The sequence below is a fragment of the Antechinus flavipes genome, chromosome 6, assembly GCF_016432865.1.
Source record: "Antechinus flavipes isolate AdamAnt ecotype Samford, QLD, Australia chromosome 6, AdamAnt_v2, whole genome shotgun sequence".
NCBI lineage: Eukaryota > Metazoa > Chordata > Mammalia > Dasyuromorphia > Dasyuridae > Antechinus > Antechinus flavipes.
This window is the reverse complement of record NC_067403.1, coordinates 166,031,835-166,057,413: the sequence shown is the minus strand read 5'-3', so window position 1 is coordinate 166,057,413 and position 25,579 is coordinate 166,031,835. Positions and strand designations below refer to the sequence as shown.

The 25,579-nt window shown below is 34.2% G+C and overlaps 1 protein-coding gene across 1 annotated transcript in view; it reads left to right on the top strand.

Annotated features, from left to right (window-relative positions):
• The first annotated feature begins 8,978 nt into the window (after positions 1-8,978).
• Positions 8,979-25,579, top strand: part of FAM47E (family with sequence similarity 47 member E) — a 46,046-nt gene continuing 29,445 nt past the window's right edge. The window contains exons 1-4 of the mRNA XM_051964394.1: positions 8,979-9,261; positions 15,205-15,574; positions 22,285-22,424; positions 24,091-24,235. Of these exons, the coding sequence (XP_051820354.1) occupies positions 9,191-9,261; positions 15,205-15,574; positions 22,285-22,424; positions 24,091-24,235 (726 nt within the window). The 5' untranslated portion in view covers positions 8,979-9,190. The remainder of the gene's footprint in view (positions 9,262-15,204; positions 15,575-22,284; positions 22,425-24,090; positions 24,236-25,579) is intronic.

The window sequence follows — 25,579 nt, the reverse complement described above, 5'->3', positions numbered from 1 at the left end:
TGATTAATTATTGATTAGGAATGAGTCATTTCCAATATGTTTCCAATTAATTTTTAATCTATGCTTCCATTGTCTTTTATTGAATGTGACTTATTGCATTATGATCTGAAAAGGGCACGTGCCATGCTGCTTTTCTTGTATTTGGTTGTAAGGTTTTATGCCCGAATACATGTACTTTTTTGTGGAGGTGCCATAGTCATCTAAGAAAAAATATACTCCTTTCTATTTCCATTTAGTTTTCTCCAGAGGGCAATCATATCTAATTTTTCTATGATTTCATTAATCCCCTTAACTTCTTTCTTATTTATTTCATGGTTATATTTCTCTAACTCTGAAAGAGAAAAATTAAAGACTATCCCCCACCAATATAGTGTTACTGTCTATTCCTCTTTTCTTTTCATTTAAATTTTCCTTTAAAAATTTGTATGCCTGGATGCCCATCAGTTTGGCAATGGCTGAATAAAGTTATGGCATATGAATGAAATGGAATATTATTGTTCTATAAGATATAATCAGCAGGATGATTTCAGAAAGGCCTGAAGAGACTTACATGAATAAATGCTAAATGGAGTAGAACTAGGAGCACATTGGACACAGTAACAAGATTATTTGATGATTAACTCTGATGGACTTGGCTTTTTTCAATAATGAGTTGATTCAGACTAGTTCCAATAGATTTGTAATGGAAAAAGCCATCTGCATCCAAAAAGAGGATTATAGAGACTGGATGATCACAACATAATATTTTCACCTTTTTTGTTGTTGTTTGCTTGCTTTTTTTCCTTTCTGATTTTGTTGGCTTCCCTGGATAGAAACCTCTATCTTTCACTACTGCCTTTGGTCAATTGTGTGTATGTGTGAGTGTGGGTGTAGTTAGTAGGTAGTATTGGAATTATTTATGATTGTCATTAGTCTTTCTGGCTTCCTTTTCAAATATTTTCTGGTTGGGGAATAGAAGTAGGGCCAATAGTTAGGATTTTCTATAGTCTTATATATTGTCTTTCATCAGAAATTCTGCTTCTAATTTTCCCACCTACTACATTCTTATCGTCTTGTTATCTAATTTCCTACTTGTATACTCCACTAAAAGTACACTAAGATCACCAATGATGCCTTTATTACTAAAGCCAAAGACCCTTTTTCAGTCTACAAGTGAATTGTCAATTCCATAGTGTCTGATACCACTTTCCACTTACTTTTCTTGTATACTATATCTTCCCTGAATTTTCTTGACATTAATCTCTCCTGGTTCTCCTCCTTTGGGGCCTTTGTTGAATCATTACCTATTTTTGTTGCTCTTGTTCAACATTTTGGTTGTATCCACTCTTTGTGATTCTATTTGGAGTTTTCTTGGAAAACATAGTACAGTGATTTCCCATTTTCTTCTCCAGCCCATTTTACAGATGAGGAAACTGAGGCAAACAGAATTGAATGACTTGCCCAGGGTCATGCTGCTAGTAAGTATTTGAGGATGAATTTGAACTCAGGTCTTCCCTAAACTCAGCACTGAATCTACATCCCACCTAGCTGCCCAGATCGTCACTCGTGTCCTGCCCAATATGTGGGCATATCCTAGGACTCTGCTAAGTTTTCTCTTCTCTTCTCTCTCCATGCTTTCTCTCTGTAGCATTCTCTCAGTAGATCCTTAAGTTCCCATGAATTCAGCTACCAAATGTATGCGTGTGTGCATGTATGTATGTGTCTCCAAAGGTACATATTCAGACGCCATGCTAGGAGTGTTTATCAAGTTTTCTTACATCCTGATAATACATCGAATCACAGATTCTTGATTGACTGTGTCTAGAAAAGGAGGAAAGTCATTCAACAGAACGTCCCAAACGTAGAATCTGATGGAAAATTCCTATTTGAAAAAATTTCTGAGCAAGATTTCATATCGTTTTCGTCTCATTGTCAACATGTGCTTGATCTTTTGTAAATTGAATACCCGCTAGTGGCCAGTGTAGAGAATGGGTTGGGAGGGATAATACAGCCTTTTAGGAAGTTTTATGAGTGCACAGACATGGAGAATACCATTTGGTAACTAAAAGATTGCCACCTGGTGGACAACTCTTCCTCAATGGATAAGGTATATTGATACAGTGACACAGTGATAATAGATAATTAATACAATGAAACCCTGTATTTCTGTAGACAGCAATTTGTTGATTTATGTTGCTTATACTACTACAAGGTCCTGAGTATCACAAGTAGCATAGCATATAATCCACAAAAGATTATATTTAAGCCACAGATATCCACAACCGGAATGCTTTGTCATCTCACTTCCCCTTCTTAAAACCTCTGCTTCCTTTCATGTATCAGTTCCTTTATAGGTTTTCTTTTGATCTTTGCTGTGCACTTTTAAGTTTCTTCTTTGGCTATGGTTAAACTCAGATATATATACAAACATACATACCTACATATACATAGATATTTATAATTATATAAATATATACACATATACATTCATATGAAACTATGTAAAATTGTACTATACTTGTTTGTCCTCTGTTTCTCTGGATCTCTCTCTCTCTCTCTCTCTCTCTCTCTCTCTCTCTATATATATATATATATATATATATACATATATATATATATATATGAAATATTCCCTCTTAACCAATTCCCTATGAGAGTAAGATTCAAGGACTATCAGCCCTCTCCTCCCATCTAATTCCTGTGTTAGTTATTCCTCCTGCATCTCATTTGTATAAAATAATTACTATTTTTACCTTTTCTTACCTTTTTAGAATCATATCATACTCAGCTCTACCTCAATCTTTTAAACTACCTGATTACTAATTATAATCTTATGACATATGGTTTGTATTTCCATGTATAAAAAGTAAGCAGTCTATTCTTATTAAGTCTTTGATGGTTTACTTTATATTTTTCTTGGAAATATAAACAAAATTCTGAAAGTCTGGCAATTTATTGAATATCCATTATTTTTTGTTCAGGATTATATTTAACTTTGCTGCGTATGATATTTTTGGCTGCAACTCCTAGTTCTAGTATTCTAGAACTTATGGTCCTTTAGTGTAGCCACTGTTAAATCTTGTGTGATTCTAATTGTGGCTTCCCCATATTTGAATTTTTTTTTTTATTTCTCATACTTTTTCAGTGACCTCAGTGACCTGAGGGTTTCAGAATTTGACTATTATATTCCTTTAGGTTTTCCTCGTAGGATCTTTTTCAGGTAGTGATCAGTTTTTTTTTTTTAATATATATATATATATGTATATATATTTCTACTTTCCTCTTTTGTTTGAACACTTCAGCATAATTTTCTTTAATTATTACTTGAAAGTGGCCATAGCCAGCAATGTCCTTGCCCCACTACTTCTGCACTTACTGTTTTTTTCTTGCTCAGGACCATTTCTTGGCAGTACAGCTGGGCCTGGCATCCTGATCAGCAGAGCTTCCCTCAGTCTTACTCTTTTAGGTGCTAGACTCCCTACATTGTCCAGGAGCTGAAAATTACTGTGACAGGGACAAACACTACTTCCCAATCCAACTGCTTACTGTTTTAGTAGAGCTAGCATGGAAGTGTTTACACTTCACAGTGACTAACCCTCATCCTTGAATTTTTCTTTGAATCTTTTCTGGTTGTCCTAGGAGGACCACAGTTCTGCCCAACTCTTGTTTATTTTTACTTTTCTTCATTCATTCTGAAGCACTGTTTTGCATTGTTTGTGGGAGAAATCTGAAGACCTTGGAATTTTCTGACCAGATGCTACAATCTTCCCAGAATCCCCTCCCTTGGTATTTTAATAAGTACTTGATGACTAAATGCAGAATTTGACAAGATCTGAGAGGTTATTCCAGGAAACAATTGGTGCAGATAAATGGAAGATAGAGGGGGCCCAGAGAGGAACTTGTGAGGACAGAATGTTTCATGTGAGTGGCTCTGAAGCTGGCAAGCCAGAAATCTGTGTGTGGAAATCCCAAGCCCTTACTAAAGTGCTATAGTAATAACAACAATAACGATACAACAGTAATATCTTTGTGGGGATAAAAACTGTGGAGTAAATTACCCTGGGAAGGTTTTCCCTAGAGTCAGTGATATTCTCTTTCACAAATACAACATACAACATGAGTTTGAATGTTACCCACAAGATATGTACATCCACATAGGTTATCTAAATGTAGCTCCTGAGAAGCATTGATAGATAAATCTAAGAAACATTAAGAAGCAAATTAATAACTTACCTTTCAAGCCTGAACATAATTCTACAGGTAAAAATTAGATATTTAATAGAGGATTTTCAGGCATTCATGAATTCAAGTATGACAAAAAGCCAGAGTTGAATATATACTTTGAAATGCAAACATAGGAATTAAAATTTAAAAATATAAATGTATTTGAGTATTGGAACAGGTTAAATGATGTACTTACATTCTAATAGGGGAAGAAGTTGTTAATGTTCATTTAAAATCCTATTGTCTTCAAAAGTTGTTGAGAAAGTTAAATATGACAAATACAAGACAGTGATTATGGTTTTGTTCCATTTTGTTGGTTTTAAAAGAGAAGGGAGGGGGAAAGGATTGATGAAAAATGAGAAAGAATAAGAACTATTTCTCATAAACAGGGTACTTTTAAAAAGTTTACAAACATGGAGGAAAGGTTACAGGGAATAGCATCTAATGGCTTCACTCTAAATTGAATCAAGTTGAATATGCATGCAATCTGAATATATTACACATAGTCTGTAGTACTGAAAAAGGGAGGATATAAAAATACTTTTGAAAAAGGAATATTTACAAGCAATAGAAACCTCAGCTTTAGAAGATTGATCATAAAGAATGATTTTAAAAAGAGAAGATATAAATGTAAGACTCAAAGACTCCACTCTGGACATAGTAAAGAGAGGAGGGACAAAAGGGTAGGTGCAGACCATTTCAATTATAGATTATATAGTAGCAACTTATTCCCTTTTCTTCTTCCATTCCCATCTTCTTTATAGACATGATAGGAAGAAGAAAATGTATAATGTTTTAATAGAGGAAAATACAAATATAACAATGAATATAAATATGAACTCACAAAATAGAGAAAAACAATTAGAATAGATTAGAAAGCATAATCTAACAATATTTTATTTACAAGAAACACACTTGGAACAAAGGTCCATAGTATATTGAAATGAAGAAAACAGAGTTTATTAAGCTTCAAATTTATGCTGTTGTAGTAATCCAAAGTTGATTATCTTGCTTCCACAAGAAGTGAGAACATGGTTAAAAGAGATATGATAGCTCTCTGAAAATGAGTGAATAAGAAAGGAATAGATATATTTCTCAACTGTGTGTGGCACCTTTCCAAAAATTGGTCACATGTTAGGGCTTAAAAACCTCACAAATATATAGGAAGCAGAAATATTAACATGCTCCTTACTGACTTCAGCTTAATAAACATTATTTTGGGCTTTTGAAGATATTTTTTAAACTTAGATGCATCTTTGATGTTTTCTTCATACCATGTGATTATATTTTGAGCTTTCTGGACTGGATGCTTGGTAAAAATAAAAAAAAGACACTTCATTATACTTGACTACTTCACTGGATTTGTAATCTAATTAATATGGATGTTTCTTCCAGTGATATAGATCACGGCTCACTACTACGTCCATATACTTCATGATTATTTCTATGAGTCAATAGATCAATGATTCTTCAATAGATCCATAATTACATTATTGTGAAAATTCCCTCCAATGGTATACATCATGATCCATTCATGTTTTCTTACCCTTTGATATTCTTGTTCATGTCCTTCTATAAATCCTCCAAAGAGAATCCACCCTAGAAGCCTTTCTCTAGGTCTTTGAACATTCAGCAGTCAGGCTGTTATTATTCCCCACTCTCCTCTACGTGTCTGAACCACTTCTCTTTTAAATTGTACAGTTCTTGGGTAAGATCTTTTATGTCACCCATGGGAATAAATCATTATTTGAAAAATGAGCTAGCCAATTAATAACTACCATATATTCCCACACTTACCTTTGGATGATCTGCAATTTTGATTCATCAAAGAATTTGGTATTTCATAATTTGGGGACTTGTAGCATCATGAGGTTAAAAAAAACTGAATTCTTGTTCCTCTAAATTTTTTTACGCTATCACTCTTTATATCTAAATAATGTGTCCAAATAATCTTAGTTTATCTTGGTGTATGGTGGGAATGGTTGATCTGCTCCTAACTTTTCTCAAACTTACTTCTAGTTCTCTTAAAAGTTTGTTGAATACTAAATTCTTACCCTAATAGTCAGAATCTTTGGATACATCAAACAGTAGGCTACTGTGTTCCTTTACTTCTGTATCTCATGTGCTTAATTATTCTACTGATTGACCTTTCAAGTTCTTAACCAAATCATTTTAATGAGTATTGCCTTGTAGTTTAGTTTGGGATTAGGCTCTTTTCCTTCCCACTTTTAAAAAATTTCCCTTAAAAAACTGGCATAATTTCTCCAGATTAAATTTTTATTATTTTTTCTCGCTTGACAAGTTAACTCTGATAGTGTTGTCACTTTAAAAATATCACCTTGATTTATCCATGAGTAATTAATATCTCTCCAGGTATTTGTGTTTAACTTTATGTGATGGGTATTTTGTAGTTGTATTCAAATATATAACATAAGAAGTACTTGAGAATTTACGTATCAAAACCTACTCAAGAATTATCGGAATACAACTATAAATTTTAAGTTGATTCCTTAGGGTTCCCTAAGTAGACCATGGGATCTGAAAAAGAATGATGATTCTATTTCTTCTGTAACCATTTGCTTGCTTTATTACTGAACTTTTTGGAAAGGCCTCTAATTTATTCCTATTAAAATTCTGTCTCTTAATTTTAGTTATTTCTGATCATATTAAGTAAAAGGTTCATCATTCCAATGTTTCTACTATTAAAAAAAAAACCCAAGAATGATATTGCTGTATCTTGTAAAAAAAAAAAAAGTCTGCAACTATTGATATAAAATGTGGTTTTTATTATTCTTGTTATTAATATGATCATTTATGTTAATAGTTTTCTTAATATTGAATTGAATCAACTCTACATTTCTAATGTAAATCCAAACTGTCAAGACAATCCAATCTCAACTTGGTATATAATTTTTTAAATATATGGTCATTTTGCATTTAAATAATTTGGCATCAATGTTCATTAAGATTACTGGTACTTAGTTTTATCTATTTTTATTCTGCCTTCTTTCAGGTATCAAGAGACTATGTTTATATCATAGAATGATACATATATAGAGTTTTCCTATTTTTTTCAAAAAAGTGTATTAATACTAGAATTAATTTTTTACATGTTTAATAGTATTCATTTGTAAATCTATTTGGTCTCTGGGCTTTTTCCTTTGAGAACTCTTTTACATCTTATTCAGATTCTTTTTCTGAAGTTGGATTAAGTTATTTATTTTTTGTTCTGTCAATTTGAGCATTTTTTTCATCTATATTAATTATTAATCTATATTAACTCATCTTTGGATTATGAGCAAGACTCAAAAACTTCCAAAGTAGTCACTTCTCAAAAATTTACTGTTCAGTCACCTGTGTTCATAGAAACAAGCTGAAACAGACTTGCTTATAGAACACATACACCAATTGCTATGTGCAAGCAGCCCCTATAGATGCTTTAGGGGAGGGAAGTTCCTTCTCACTTTATAGGAAATCTAAGAGAGAGGCTTGCAAAGTCCCCACAAGCTCGACCAACAAACACGGAGAAGGGCCAAGACACAGTCAGTCCTTTTAATGCCAAACTGAATGGGCTGCTCTTTCTAACTCAGTAGCCAATTTCTTTGATGCAACTAAAGAATCAGTAAAGGGATTATCTAATTATCTCTAATTGAAAATCCTTCATTCTTCATTTGTCATTGAGAGCATCCCAGGAACGCCATTCAATTTGACATGTACTCCATTGATTACCTCCTAAAAGTCCAAACTTACATATGGTTATTTGGTTGTGTTCCAATCAAACTCTTGCTACAATGGGCGGGCAGGAAACCATCCCCCTCCCCACCCCAAACCACACAACTTCCTGACAATTGGACCTGTTCAAAATTGATGGACTGTCTTGAGAGTTAATGGGCTTCCTGGTGTCAGAAGTTCCTAAATAAAATCTGAAAAATTAACCTTTAAAGGAAGTTGGAGTGGTTGTCTATTCAGATATAATTTGGACTAGAACATAGAAATCTCTTCTCTCAGATTCTGTATATCATGTAGGACAGAGATGGGATGCACTGGTGGAGGCAAGGTGTGTGTTCACACTGAGAGAACCAGGATTTCATTTAAAGTCTTGAGATAGGACATCAAACTAAATTCCTGGAGCAGTTTATCCTTTTCACCGTAGAGAAGAAAAGATTGTAATGTATGCAAAAGGTGGTAGAATCCAGTCTCAAGTCCATGAAATTACAATCCTTCACAACATTTAAAAGTGTTATGGTCTTCTAAGTAGAATTTCCATTTCTGTCAATGCTTGGTGTGTGACGAGGGAGTATAGTACAATAAAAACCAAACAAACAACAAAAACAACCCTTCCAGTATCTGGAATTAGAAAACCTCATTTTTATTCTTTAATCCTTAGTTTCCTCATCTATAAATTTTGGCAGTTGGACTTCATGATCCCCAAGTCTATAGTTTTAATCTTTTATCATTCACCCTCTTTAAGCACTCACCTCTGCCGTCGACCTCCTCCCCCCAAAACCCACAACAGCAACAGCACCCTGGTAAAGGCTTTTAAGAAAACTAAACTTCGTTGCTATAAAAACAACTCTAGCAATCACTGCAACAACCAATAATGGACAGATGAAGAATAAAGGAAGGAAAAATGAGCCGAAGAAAGGAAGGAAAAGTGAGACGAGGAAAAACATCCATCCAGCCCCAACGAAAGGAAAGGTTAGGACAGTGAACTAAGGACTTTTTCCTTCGAAGACTAGAATGCTCAGTGGTGGTCTGTTGCTGTGGTAACCGTTTCCTAGCGACAGAGTCAACTTTCGTCTCCTCGTGCAGCCCTCCTTGGGCTCCGAGGTGGCTGAAGGTCCAGAGCAGCTGGGAAAGTGAACTTTGCCGCAACCAGGGAGAAAGGGTTCCCCCGGCTGCTGTTACAGAGAGGGAGTGACGGAGAAGAAAGAGGAAGAAGAGGAAGAGGGCAAAAGCCGAAAAGGCTCAGAACAAGGCAGTGAAAATGAGTGACAGGGATGTATCCGAAGCGCAGTCTCTGTGCTCCATCCACGAAGCCAAGAACTTTGAACCTTGGTAAGCCAAAGAACCTCTAGATGGTGAGGAATAAGGACATCACTGAGGGGGTTCACGCTTTGGGGCAGCGTAACCCAGGGGCACGGAACCCAAACGGGTAGTATGAGGGACTCAGGGAGGGGTGCTAGGAGAGATGGGGAAACAAATGCAAACCGCTTACCGCTAAGGGGTCAAGGAATATACTGTCACTTTCCTCCGGATTATGACAATGCTACCACTAACGTTAAGATCTGCTGAGAAGACCTGAGTTCATATCTCTTCTGTGATTCTTAACCTTTGCGACTAAATTCCCTTTGTTTTCCATTTCCACATCTGTTAAAATGATCTACATCTAGACATGATCTAGTTTGCTGTGGAAAAGACTCTGCACTTGGAGCTGTAAGATTTGGTTTTAATAATAATAGCTAAAATTTATTTAAAATTTGTAGTTTAGTATCATCTCATTTTATCTTCACAACAACCTATCCTGCCCCATACAACCTATGCTATTCTGAAGGGTCACCTGTTATTATTATTACTCATTGACTTAATTGTTACTCATTATTACCAGTAGATGCTTTTTCAAATAGCAACAATATGGATCTCAGTAATAACTGACATTTCTACAGCATTTTATTCTGAATCCATCTAATCAATGTGTAACTGAATAGCAAGTTCTACCTTGGCAATCATCAGCCTCAACTGCAAACCTCATGAAAGGAACAACCTTTAATCTCTCACTTTTAGACAGCTCTAATGAGAAGGTCTCCATTGCATTTGTTCTCCTTTCTTTTTTAGGTTGTTGTGAGGAAAATGTTTTTATACGTGAAAAACTATTTATAAATTTAAAATTTTTATAATTGTGACTTCAATGCTTTTTAAACTCCAGTCATTTCAGGGACTGGCAGAACTTAGTGTAAAGATATGTTTTCATAGATAAGATCTGAAATGGCATTCTTATTTCCAAAAGAGAGTGCATTTTTCCACATGGGAGAAGACAGAAGAACTGTGGCTCACTTAGCTATTCTTATTTCCAAGAAGGATATTGGGTTGGAATGATACCTCTTATACATATTAGATATGTGCATTCTAGGAGTAGAAAGTTCTTATAGGAGTCTAGGATAAATGCTCTAAATGGGATAAGAGCTAGTCTATTCTTGGTCACCTAGTGCTCTTTAGACAAAAGACAATCATAGATAGCAAGTAACTTATTTATCCACGTAAGCAATAAAACAGCAGGGGAAGTTATAAAGATTAGCATACCTAATAAAATACCTAAGTACAGAAACCAAATAAAATTCCAATTCATTGGAGAGAATGATCTTGCCAAAGAAGTCTGCTTTAGAAATTCAGGTCCTACTAATCAAAGGATATGTTATAGAGGAAGATTTTATATATATATAGGAAGAGGAAGATATACATATATATACACATATATTTAAACATATATATGAATACCCATGCTATTAAACTATATACATATAAATAAACATGCTATTAATGTATATGCACACATTCACATGTATACATCCATCCATATGTGTATTGATAGCATTAAGGATGATCTGGAAAGTCTTCTTGTAGAAGGTGGGATTTGAATAATACTTGAAATAATCCAGAAATATTAGGAGCTGAAAGTAAGGAAGGAGAGCATTATGGAAATGAGAGACAACCATTACAAATGCACAGAGTCTAGAGATAGAGTATGTTACTGTTTGTTACAACAAGAAGTCCAGTAACCCTGGATCATAGAATATATAGAGGGGAGAAAGATATAAAGAGACTTAAAAATTAGGAAGGGACTAAGTTATGAAGAATTTTCAAAGTCAAATCAAGTATTCATGATCAGACCTGAACTTTAGAAAGATTACTTTACAAATATGTGTACATTTACATATCATATCCATATGTTATATGTGTGCATAAATGCAGATATATTTGTTATTATTGTTCAGTCATTTCAATCATATCTGACTCTTTGTGACCACATTTGGGGTTTTCTTGACAAAGGTACTGTACTGGTTTGCCATTTCCCTCTCTAGCTCATTTTACAGATGAGGAGATTGAGGCAAACAGGAATAAGATACTTGCCCAAGATTACACAGCTAGTAAATATCTGAGGCCAGCTTTGAACTCATAATCATGAATCTTCCTGATTCCAAGCTCAGTGCTTTATCCACTGTGCCAACTATCTGCCCATTTGTACATATCTACAGCCATAGCTTATCTATCTATAATTAATGTTTTCTCCTCATTAGAATATGATCTCCTTAAGGCCAGGAACTATTTTTTGCCTTTTTTTGTATCCCTGGATCTTGACAGATTATGTGGCACACAATAGGTGCTTAATAAATGCTCATTGACTTGTTGACTTTATCATTACAGGCTCTTCTAATTACTCAAATGTATTTTCCTTTTTAAATTCCACTTGACTCCTCTGTTTGCATTCTGTAGTTTCTGCTAAATGCTGGTCTTTTCATTAGGATTGTTTAAAAGTGCTCTGTGCTCCAATCACAAGTGGTTTTCACAGTCAGTCTTAGAAACAAAGAGCTTACTCTTATTTATCTAAACATATCCTTGCCAACACTGGTCACTTTGAGTCCCTGGGGACAGAATTTAAACTCATTACAGCTACAAGGATTGTGATGGCCTTTTTTTAATGGTTGAGGGGTGGAGAAAATTGGGGAAGCTATTGATAATGTGGCCAAAAACAAACAAACAAAAAAAAAGACCCAAAACACACCACTATTTTTTTTTAGAAAACACAGAAGAGAACATCACTAGAAAATTCAGAAGGAAACACAATCAAAACAAAAGTTTTGAAAGCAACATGTTGAATTTATTATATACACTTTTAAAAAAGCAAGCTCACTAGAGAATCATGTTGTAATATAACTTTCATTTTCTATTCTACTTCATACATGGAAATGTTCATTAAATTCAGTATAAAAATAATTAATGTAAGCAAGGTAAAAAGGAATTGAATTTGATCATAAATATTTCCCAATTCTCCAGTTTCTTCAGCGAAGTGGGTGAAAAATGTAGTCAGATTTCTCCTGGCTGGGGGTTAGAGAATGTCGATAACTATCTCTGCACAGTTACTGTCCTTTCAGTCTTGGTTTAACAGCTGTTCTATGTTGTCTTCTTGAGCCCTGGAGATTTAAGACATCTGGCCAAGTTCCATACCACTTACACCTGTCTCTGTCTCTGCCATTTCTGTCTACGCCAATCTGATTTGGACAGCTTGTGTTCTGATTTTTGCTCAGTCTAGCTATGGATGCCATTTCTTTCTCTGTCTCTCATTCCCCAAGCCTGCAGCTGTGCTTCCTGGCTAACACCACCTCTGTCTCCTTCTGCACTATCATGAGATTGCTGTTTCTTTTTTTAAACTGCTCATGCTAGAAATGCTCCTTCCCAATCAAAAAACTACTAAATGAGTGACATCAACAAGTGTCTAATTCATGCATCTCCTTCTGGAAGACTATAAGGCTTTTTCCCAAGAATAAAGTTTAGGAAGAGTTGATAAGTGACTTTTTGTCCAGAGATGGTTTGTGTACTCAATGAAGTCTCTGAGGCTGAGATGCAACAAAGTTTGAGTTGATTCTCTGCTGTTTCGGCTAATTTTGGCCGAACGATTATCAACAAGAAAACACCTGCCAGTGCTACACTATTTATATGTGGAACTATAAGTTACAGCAAATAGAAAAATTTTGAACATATAGATCACTTACCTTGGCAATATACTTTCCAAGGATGTCCACATATATGATGAGGTTGATATATGTATTGCCAGAGCTAGTTCATTGTTTGGAAATTCATTGTTAGAAAAGTGTGGGAAAGATTACCAAAATGAAGGTCTACAGAGTCATTGTGGTAATCTCATTGTTATACGACTGTAAAACTTGGACAATCTACCAGCACCATACTAGGCACTGATTTGCTTCCATTTACATTGTCTTAGGAAGATTCTGAAAGTCATTGACAGGATAAGATACAATGAGGTCCTTTCACAAACTAACCTGCTTTGAGCAAGGAGTACAACTTCAGTGAGATGGTCCTGTTGCTTAAAAGACTAGTTTTATGGGGAACTCACAGGACACAAGTCCTCACATGGAGGTCAGAAGAAACAATACAAGGACACTCTCAAGGTCTCTCTAAAGAACTTTGGAATTGAGTGAGACATAGGAGACACTGGCACATGCCCACCATGGCATGCTTCCATCAAAGAAAACACCTCTTTGCTCTCTGAGCAAACCAGATTTGCAGTAGTTCAAAAGAAATGCAAGATGCACAAATTTAGAGACATCTCCACTCCAAATGTTCATATGAACTATTTGTACCTGACCTGTGGTATAGCCTTCCAAACTCCTATCAGTCTGATCAGTCATAGTCAGGCAAGACTTGTGGGAACATGGTCTATCCACAGATCTACTTTACCCTTTACATAGCGGCTAAAATAATCTTCAATGTATGTATCTCACAATATTATTGCCCTACTCAGGAATTTAAGAACTCCCACCCCCAAATTTTGCTCCAAAATAGATTTTCAGCCTTATTTCACTTATATTCCCTGTATGCTCCTTAATCTGCTCAGACCATCTTGTATTCCTGAAATTCACTCCCTTCTTTTCTCTATCTGTGGAATTCTCTTTTTTCAAGACTCATTTTAGGAACTATCTCATCCCTGAGGATAATCCCAGGTCCCACAAATTGAAAATCATCCATCCCTTCTTAAATATTTTGTCAGGCTCTCTCCTTTATTCTTACCACTTTCATCTTTTATCATGTTTTATACAATTTATAATAATAGCTAGCACTTTTATTATTATTTAACGCTTTATGCTTTATATCTGCTATCTCATTTGGTCCTTACAACAACTCTGTGAGATAGGGACTGGTCACCCCATTTCACAGTTGATGAGGGAAGTTAAGTGATTTGCACAGTGCTAAAAAATAAGGCCAGATTTAAATTTAGTTCTTTGGGACTCTAAGTACAACACTATTCACTGTGACACCCTGCTTAAATGTGACATTTCCTCCCAAGCTCTTCATTAGATTGTAAGCCCTATAAGGAATGGGATTACATTATTTTTTATTTTTGAAAAATAATAATTTTTACCTTCCCAAGATTATTGTGAGGGTCAAACGAGATAATAAGATTAGCTAGCACTAGAAAAAGAAGAAGAAAGAGAAGGAGGAGGAGAAGGAAGAAAAGAAGAAGCAGGAGGAGGAAAAGAGGAGGAAGAAAAGAAGGAGCAGGAGGAGGAGGAAAAAAGGAAGAGGAGATAATGATATATAATAATATATAGCACTTTAAGGTTTGTAAAGAGATCTCATTTGATTTTTATAATAACATAAGGAATTAATGTGCTCTTCTTTACAGAAGAGGAAACTAAGGTAAGAAGAGGTAAAGTGACCTGGCAAAAGATACCCATCTAGTAAGCATCTCCAGTCTTTCTGAATGAGGTCCAACCCTCTATCCACTTTACAATCTCCATGGTTCTAACATTCTCTAAGTGTAGTATAAATGCTAGTTGTCAAGATTGTTATTTTTGTATCCCTGGTGCAGAAGACAGTGATTGCTTATAACAAGTGCTTAATAAATGTAACAGGAACTTGAGTATTCATATAGCATTTTATGGTTTATATATGTAAAGTGCTTTTTTCCTAACAAGTCTGTGAGACAGGTAACACGTTTTCAGTAGAAAAAACTGAGGCTAGGGGATTTAAATGACTTGCCCATGAATATAGACCAGCAAATCCCTGAAGGAGGGTTTTAAACCAAGTGTCCTGATATCCACTCTATACTACAATGCTTTTCAATATCTGTGTGTATTTAGCACTTTTCTAGAAAAAAGTTTGCACCTACCTTTCCTGGATTCACATTGCACCCCTCTGTGTCATTTTCCACTTCTTCCTTCTATACCTTTATTGTACATAATAATCAAATGGTTTTTTTTCCAGGTACAGAGAAAGACTGCCTTCCAAGTGCTTCAGAAGTTCCCAAAGAAGGCTCAAGTGCCCAGATGCTCTAAATAGCCATCGATGGATCTTCCTCAAAAGTGGTTTGGATGACTTCCGGAAAGGTGGTGCCCCTCCCTGTAAAGACATGGTGACCCAAAGGCCAAAAGAACCCTTCTTCCCTCTCATTTACCACAAAAAATATCGTCCTATCCAGAAGCAGCAGCCAAAGTCAATGGAGATATCAGAGTTATTTTCAAGGCTCTCCCCAACCCAGAAACTTCATAAGGAGAATGCTGATAAGCTTGAATATTTCCTGACTCAACATCCTCTAGCTCTCTATCCCAACTTGGAAGAAAGTTTGCCTGTAGAGGTAACTACCTTGTTCTTCTTGTCTCCCTGCTGCTTTGAATGTTTCACAGTGTAAATGGTATAGAAATTGCTTCTCCCTTGGATGATTAGCCAATTTCCCTGAAGGGAACAGACTTCGAGGGAGGGAGGAGTGTTTAGAAAAGTTGGATTACACAGTCTTCTCATTTTGCTATTGTTAATTTTGCTATTATTGGCAGCAATCACACCCTCCACTTCCTTTTGCTGCGAGAGTTAGTAGGAGCAGAATTTTCTTTTTAAAAAAATCACTTTTTAAAAATTTAGCTGGGGAGAGGGTCAGGGAAGGGAAGATTTTTTTTTTCCTACAACTTTGTTGAAAGCTGACATCTCTATAGTATTTTATGGTTTATAAAGCTTTCTCTCACAAAAGCTAGATAAAAGATACTAAATAACAGATAACCAGGTTTCTTTTCTTTTTTCAAAAAAAAAGAGAATTTATTTATTTTTTTTTATTTCTTCATCTTCTTGATTTCCTCTTGTATCTCTATCTTCTTTCCTTCTGGAGTGCCATTCCTTTTACAACAAAGATTTTAAAAAGAAAGAAAAGATGGAAGAAGAAAAAAATCAGCAAAACCAAAAAACACATCAGAAAAAATCTTATAACATATGCAATGTCTACCCCTTGGATCTCCAGTCTCTGCAAGGGGCAAAAGAAGGCATCTGTTTATTGAGACCTAGATAATTCTTTATAATCCCATAACGTTTTATTTCAAGTGTTTTGTGGTCATTTGTTCTATTTATATGTTTCAGTCATTGTGCACATTGTTTTCTTGGCTCTGTTTGTTTCACTTAGTATCACTTCCCATAGCACTTTCCATGCTTCTCTTTATTCATCACATTTATCATTTCTTATAGCAGTTGTATTCTATTGCATTCAAGTACCATATTTTGTTCAGCCGCTCCATAACTGATGAATATTTAGATTATTTCTGATTCTTTGGTACCACAAAAAGTGATGTAAATATTGTAGGGTATTTATCATTGGAGCCTTTTTATCAGTAACCTTGGATTATATATGCCTAAAATGAAGTTATGGGTTAGGAATTTTAGGAATTTTAGTCATTTCTTTTGCATAATTTCAAGTTGCTTTCCAGATTGGTTGTATCACTTCATGATTCCACCAACAATGCATTAATGTGCCTGTCTTTCACCAAGGCCTTCAAGATTTACTACTGCTTTCTTTCATCATTTTTGCTTATTTATTGGATATGAGATATAACCTCAGAGATATTTTTATTTCTATTTCTTTTATTATTAGTGATTTAGATCATTCTTTCATATGGTTGGTATAGTCCTTTTTTTTACATTATTTTCTTTTTTAAAAAATTTAATAGCTGTTTATTTAGAAGTTATATGCATGGGTAATTTTACAGCATTGACAATTGCCAAACCTTTTGTATCAAATTTTCCCCTCCTTTTCCCCACCTCCTCCCCTAGATGGCAGGATGACCAATACATGTTTAAATATATTAGAGTATAAATTAAATACAAAATAAGTATACATATCCAAACCATTCTTTTGCTGTCCAAAAAGAATCAAGACTCCAAAATATTGTACAGTTAGCCTGTGAAGGAAATCAAAAATGCGGACGGGCAAAAATATAGGGATTGGGAATTCAATGTAATGTTTCTTAGTCATCTCTCAGAGTTCTTTCACTGGCTGTAGCTGGTTCAGTTCATTACTGCTCCATTGGAACTGATTTGGTTCATCTTATTGCTGAGGATGGCCAGGTCCATCAGAATTGATCATCATATAGTATTGTTGTTGAAGTATATAATGATCTCCTGGTCCTGCTCATTTCACTCAGCATCAGTTCATGTAAGTCTCTCCAGGCCTTTCTGAAATCATCCTGTTGGTTGTTTCTTATCGAACAATAATATTCCATATTATTCATATGCCACAATTTATTCAGCCATTCTCTAATTGATGGGCATCTACTCAGTTTCCAGTTTCTGGCCACTACAAAGAGGGCTGCCACAAACATTCTTGCACATACAGATCCCTTTCCCTTATTTAAGATCTCTTTGGGATATAAGCCTAGTAGTAATACTGCTGGATTAAAGGGGATGCACAGTTTGATAACTTTTTGAGCATAGTTCCAAATTGCTCTCCAGAATGGCTGGATGTATTCACAATTCCACCAACAATGTATCAGTGTCCCTGTTTTTCCACATCCCCTCCAACATTCCGCATTATTTTTCCCTGTCATTCTAGCCAATCTGACAGGGGTGTTGTGGTATCTAAGAGTTGTCTTAATTTGCATTTCTCTGATTAGTAATGACTTGGAGCATCTTTTCATATGGCTAGATATAGTTTCAATTTCTTTGTCTGAGAATTGTCTGTTCATATCCTTTGACCATTTATCAATTGGAGAATGGCTTGATTTTTTATAAATTAGAGTCAATTCTCTATATATTTTGGAAATGAGGTCTTTATCAGAACCTTTGACTGAAAAAATGTTTTTCCAGTTTATTGCTTCCCTTCTAATTTTATCTGCATTAGTTTTGTTTGTGGTACAGTTCTTTTGAAGATTGCTTGTTCATAGCCTTTGGCTATTTATCTATTGGAGAATAGTTTTTGGTTATTTGTATTTCTGATATTTGTCTTTTTATCTTGTATATCAAATGTTTATGAGAAATATTTTGAAAAAATATCATAGTTTGATTAGTATAGCATTAAATATGTACCTTGAGGAGTATTATCATTTTTATTAAATTGATATAATCTAGCCATAAACACTGAATATTCCTCCAGCTATTTAAATTGTTCTTTTTTTTCCATTAAACATTTTACAGAATAAAGAACTTGAATTTATATAAGTGTAGAGTATACAAGTTCCTATTATAGTTTTGCTTAATCAAAGATTTCCCCAATTCTCTTCTCCCATGCCTTGTTTGTTGATCTTTCCATAGCTTTGTAGTTTTACTTTATTTATTATTTTTCTTTATTCCATTTAAGTATCTAAGTCTTCTCCTTATGTTTTTATTCTTTTGTTTTCTCATTTAAGTGCTTAGTTCAGATTTTTACTTCCTTTCCTCTCAACAAATTTCATTCAGTTTTCTTTTCCTGCTCCTTTTTTCTAAGGAGAATTTATTTATCTTATTTTCTTTATTAATTTACTTCCAATTTTTTCTATTCTAAATTCTTATTCTTTAATTTTTTCTTTTAAAAAATAACTTTTTATTTTTTCAAAAACATGCAAAGATAGTTTTCGAAATTCATCTTAGCAAAACCTTGTGTTCTAGATATTTTTTCCTTCCTTTCCCTCCCCTCTTTTAAATAGAAAGCCAAAGAACATAGGTTAAACATGTGCAATTATTCTAAAGATATTTCTGTACAATTTGATCAAAAGGAGAAAAATGAAAAAAGAAAAAAACAAAGCAAATCAATAAATAACAACAACAACGAAGATGAAAATGATATCCTTTGATCCACATTCAGTCTTCATAGTTCTCTCTCTGGATGTGGATGACTTTTCATCACAAGGAATTGCCTTGTTATTTGATTGATGATCCATATACTTATTTATCCATTCTTTGATCTTTCTGAGTTCTTCATGGAATTAAAACTTTTGAGATGAGAAGTTTGAGCTCCTTCTTTTACCAATTTCTGCATTATTTCTATTACAGAACTTGTTGGTTCATCTCTTTTCTTGTTTTGTCTCACCCTTAGAAGCATCAATCTGTGTGGAGTAATAAAAAGAGAATTATGACCCATAGTCAAAATTACCCTGTGTCCCAAATCATATGGTCCAGTTCCATTTTCTACCCTCTTGTCTTTCTCATTTTCAGTGTAATCTCCTCTTTGGACACATGTCCTTCTTTTCTTCTGTTCACCAGTTGGCTCCTGGAGCTCAAATTTCTCTTTTCCTGGATCAAGCTGTTGTCTGTGGGTATACAATACTCTCTCACTAGTATCTTTGTGAACCAAAATCTCCCAAGATTACATCCATTTCAGTCTATATTTCCCATTTCAAACATACTACTTCTATCTTCAGACTGGAGCAAAAAAAGTTAAGACTAGACTTCTATCTTTCACCCAAGCTTAACGTACAGTGGAGCGCAATCCCTCTACTGATTGGTATATAACCCTTTGGTTTGCTCTATTTCTGATGTGTACAGTTTGCCCCTCCTCAGACAAGCTGGTTTGGGGCTTACCATATTTATTCCAAACAGTGTGGAGACTTCAATTGGCATAGCCTGTGGCAGAGCTATAAATTCAAGAGATCAATCAGCTTCAATCTCCACATTAACAGGAATTACAGGCACATACCACTATTCCCAGCTCCCCAAATTGATCATCACTGGATTCATCATTCTATTTAATTTCCTCTGTTTCAATCTTATTCTTAGGTAATCTTTCACATTCTCCTGTAATATATTTTTTGCTGAGAGACTATAGAAGTTCATCTTTGGTATTATTCATCCATGGATTTAATTATCATATACCACACATTCCCTTTTATCTTCTTCTTCAATTTCCACTTATGCACTCTCCCTTTCTGCAATTTTTGTTTTTGTTCAGTTATTTCAATTACATCCAAATCTTTGAGAACCCATTTGGGGCTTTCTTGGAGTGGGATTTCTGGGATTCTGGAGTGGTTTGCCATTCTTTTTCCAGCTCATTTTACAGATGAGGACACTAAGGCAAATAGAATTAAATGAGTTGTCTAGGATCACATAGCTAGTAAATGATTGAGGCTGAATTTGAACTCTGGAAGATGAGTCTTCCTGACTCTAGATCTAGTCCTTTATTCACTGTGCCACCTGGTTGCCTATTCTCTAATTTAATTCCATAAAACACATTGATTTACCAGTTGAAGGAATTATGGGATATAGGGTCTGATAAAAATCATTTTTCAAACCTTTTTCTGCTAGTTGTCTTCTTCTAATTTTAAAAATTCTGCTTTAATAAGCTTTGTAAACCTAATTTTTTTTACTTTAATGATCTCTCTCTTGTTATTTTTAAATCCATAATTTAGTCTTTCTCTTTTGGTTTAAAAAATAATCAGTAGAGATGGACAATTTATTTCATTACTTATTTTATCTTGATAGCTCAATTTATTTTTCTTGTGTTTCTATGGTTTAGAGTATTTGTAAACTAAATCATCTGCTCATTTTTGTTTTTTGTTTTAGGGGACTATTTCAGGAATGTGTCAACTGCCTCTCTTATTGAAGGATTTTTGTTTCATTGATGACTAGGTTCAGAATTGCAGGATATGTCATTTGAGGTTGCATCTTGAGCTTCTTTGATTTTCTTTTTTGAATTATTCCATACTTCCTGTGGTTTCTAGTAGATGCAGAATAATCTAATGCTATTTGAATTTTCTTTCCTTTTCATTTGAAATTTTTTTCCTGGCTATCCACAGAAGCAGTTCTTTGTCATTAGGATTATTAAAATTTAAGAACTCTATATCTGGGACTTTAATGTAGAAGGTTTGGATTTTTTTTTGGTCCCCAAAGGTGATCTATGGATTCTTTTGAAGAGTACTTTATTTTCTGCAGAAATTCTAGGGAATTTTCCTGTCTTATTTCTAGTGTTTTGGTTTTCAGGTTTGTCATTCTTTTGCGAGACCTATAAATTATCTCTGCATATTTTAGATCAATGACTTTTACTTGTATAGAGATCATGTGTTCTAAAGAGACAAAAACCTAAAATTGACTTCAAGGATTTGTTTACTAAATTGCTCCACACCACTGATACCTACACATAATATGGCCAAAGTTGCTTTTCTCCACATGCACCAACAGATGGTCAATTACCCTTCAATGTTGCTTCCAACTTACTAGAAATATGGTCACCAAAACATTAATTAGCCAGTAATTTTATTCTTTGATGAGAATTTCTAGGAAAATTGGAAGGTTGTTTGGAAGAAATTAGACTCAGATCATCATTTTATATGATATTCTATAACAAAATCAAAATGGATATTTTATAGGAATATTAAAGATTGTATCATAAACAAATTTGAAAATAAATAATAACCCTATGAAAAACATTCCAAATCACTAATAATAAGAAAGCCACAAATCAAAATGATATTAAGGTTTTACTTTTAACTTACCAAACTGGCAAAGATGATGAAGAGATAGTGGTAAGTGTTGGTTTGGTTGTGAAGAAACAGGAACACTAATTCAATGTTATTGAAATTGTGAAGTGGTACAAGCATTCTAGAAAACAACTTGGAATTATGTAAACGAAAAAAGAAAAATGTCCATATTCATTGAACCACAGAGTCTCCTGGTAGGCATATATCATATGGAAACTATTGACAAAAACAAAGTTTTCAATACCAAATATATGAAAAGATTTACAACATTTTTATGGTAACAAAGAAGTGAAAGCAACATAGATAGCTATCCTTTGGGGGTACAAGAATGTAATAGAATAATACTGTGCTATGAGAAATGATGCATGTGATAAATACAGCGAAGGATGGAAATATCTACATGATGAAGAGTGAAATAAACAGAGGCAAGAAAACAATATCCACAAGACATTAATAATGGGAATGAAAATGGATTTGGTTTAACCAACTTGTATCGTCTCCATATTTAATTTTGTAATTGGCACTGACCAACAAGGTGTAGTAAACACAAGGTAGAAGGGATATTTTGTTTCAAAAAGTAGATCTCATTTTATCCCATCTTTTCTTCTCATCTTATTGAAGGTTTATACTTTTGTCTTTGTAGCTCCTTGCCCAGGTTCTGAAAATCCTTGATCCAAAGAAGTGCTTGGAGGATGAATGGGCTTACTGTCATGATGGCAGAGAGCTAGATAGAAAACCCTGGACTGGCATGCTGAAAGTGCGTGAGTGTTTGCCATTGGAAGGGTGAGTATTGTTCTGGGTATCCTCAGAGACACTTTGATCCATGGTGAGACATTTTGTTGGTTCATTTCCAAGTTGTACTTAATGAGGGGGCCATGTAGTAAGGATTAGAACATTAGAAGCAGGGAAATGCTTCCAAATAAAATCCCTTTCTAATGAAAGGGAGAAAGCACTCTTTCCGTCAATTGAGTGGTCACTTCTCTTATAGCTGAGTAATTGAGAAAAATGGAAAGGACTCCCAAAGAGGTGATGGAGAAGTAAACAGTTCAGTCAATATGGTGGGTTGGAGCTGTACTTCCATATTTCAAAGGTCTATGATTACAGTGACCTCCTAATTCCATCATGCCCAACTTTGTCCTTTCCATTAGTACCACATACAGTTAAACTTATTCGTGTGGTTGGATAAATAAACAAAATCTTCTAATAATAACATTTAACATTCATAATGAGTGTTTTGGAGATTAGCATTACTGGGATATTTCTCCACTTTTGGCTTCAATCATGAACCATCATTTGTTGATTTAAAGCAGAGGGATTTTTCCTATGAGTTTTTGAACTTGTGTTTTTTCAATATATTGGTATTTGAATAATTGTTTTCCTATATAACCCTATGTTATTTTTTTTTCTGTATTTAAAAACATCATTCTGAGGAGTCTATGACACATAAAAGATTTAAGAATTCCTGGTCTTAAAAACACATTATTGTATATGTGTAAAATTATATGAATACATATATATATAGTTATCTATTATTTTGTGTAGTATTATGTATTATGACACATATCATGTTATTGTGTATAATGTATAGCATGATATATTGTTATGTGATTATATATGCATTATATATAAAATAGCAGATTACTATGTATATAACATTTATTATTGTTATACTTTTCACCAGAGTGCTAAAGGGCTACCTAAAGAAAGGTTAAGAACTTCTAGTTTTAAGAATGAATTTTTCTTATATGTGTATAAAATTATATGTTTAACATAATTTATATGTTAGCATGCATCATATTGTATATAAAAACATACATTATTATTATACAAGCTATATTATGCAATATAACATGTTATATAATATGGTATATAATATTACTTATCATGATACATAAAATATAATAATTTATTTATTATATGGGGTATAGTGGTTAGAATACTGGTGCTGGAATTAGAAGAACTCCTCCTTTGGGGTTCAAATCCAGCCTCAGATACTTGCTACCTGCATGACTCTGGTTAAGTCACTTAACCCTCTTTGCCTCAGTTTCCTCATCTGCAAAATGAGTTGGAGAAGGAAATGGCAAACCACTCTAGCAACTCAGCAAAGAAAACCCCAAATGGGATCAGAAGAATTGGCACAACTGAAATGACTCAATGATACCAATATTATTATATATAATTATTTTATTATTGTTGTTGTTATACTTACTATTGTTGTTGTTGTAATACTTCTTACCAGAGTGTCCCAAAGAAAATTCAGAACCCTTGTATTTGAGAATGCATATTATCTTAACTTCTACTGAATCTGTTGTTAGCAATAATAATGTGATTGAAAGATTTCCTTGGAGAGTTTGAGAGAAATGCTATACTTCAGACCTTCCTCTGTCATCACCAAGGCTTTTCTGTGACTCATTTGCTCTGGGTTTTTGTTTTTTCATCTCTTATTTAGTCCTAAGCCACCACCAGTGAAGAACCCATACAGGTTCTTTCGTGGGGAAGAAAAGGCAGAAGAAGAAGAATTCAGCTACTTCCCAGTACTGGAAGACCATATACGACGGACTGCTAAAGAATTCTGTGACTGGGTTTCAGCTTTTGTAAGTTGGCAACTACCCTAGAACTTCCTTCATTAGAGTCAACTTAGAAATTGAATTTGTCACTTTGGGGACAAAATCTAAGGGAAATAACTAGATTTAGAATATAACTCCTTTCCAACTACCAAATAAATTTTCTCATAACAACAATTCAACTAATTCAGAATTTGTATTTCTATATTTCTTTGAGAATTATAAAACACTGTCTTCAGAGCAACTCAGTGAGATAAGTAGTGCAAATATAATAATAATAATTAGTATTTTTATAATGTTTTACATAAAATTTTTCATGTATTATCTCATTTTATCTTTACAATAGCTCTCAGAGGTAGGTACTATTATCATTTTACAGTGAGGAAACAGAGAAGTTAAGTGACTTTGATCAGATAGTGTCAGACAGATAGTTTTTAAGGTGAAATTCAAACTCAGATCTTTCTGAGTTTGGCCTGAGGACTCCATTCGGAGATAGGCCTGGTGTTCTAGCCACTGTGCCTCCATATTAGAAATGAGGAAACTGAAGATCAGATAAAAGAATTTGACCAGGATTTCACAAATTTTAAGTGATGGACCTGGGATATTATTGCAAGTCTTTTTTTAGACTAAGTCGAGTGTTCTTTCACTTACATTTTGAGGGCTTTCTTGTCATTTAAATTACAATTAAAGGACACCTCATCAACCATGTTCAAAATAAATGTGGATAGGTATATGAAAATAATTCTTTTAATAGTACTTTATTTTTTCAAATATCTGTAAAGATAGTATTCCAACATTCATTTTTTTTTACAAAACTGTGTTCTAATTTTTTCTCTTTCCCTTCTTTTTCTCCCCCCTCTCCAAGACAGCAAGCAATCTGATATAGGTTAAATATTTCTATATTTATCATGTTGTGGGAGAAAAATTAGACCAAGAGGAAAAAAAATGAAAAAGAAAAAAACAGACAAACAAAAAGCTGAAAATACTATTCTTCAATTCACATTCAGTTTTCATACTTCTCTCTATGGATGTGGGTGACATTCCATTCCACGTCTATCTGAATTGTCTTGAATTACACAAATGTTGAGAAGAGCTAAGTCCATCACAGCTGATTATTACATAATCTTGCTATTACAGTGTTCTTCTGGTTCTGTTCATTTCACTCAGCATGAGTTCATGTAGATCTTTTCAGGGTTTTCTGAAATCAGCCTGCTCATTGTTTCTTATAAAATAATATTCTATTACATTCATATACCATAACTTATTCAGCCATTCCTCAACTGATGAGCATCCACTCTTTTCAGTTCTTTGCCTCTACAAAAAGTGTTGCTCCTAACATTTTTGCACATATGGGCCCTATAAAAATAACTGTTG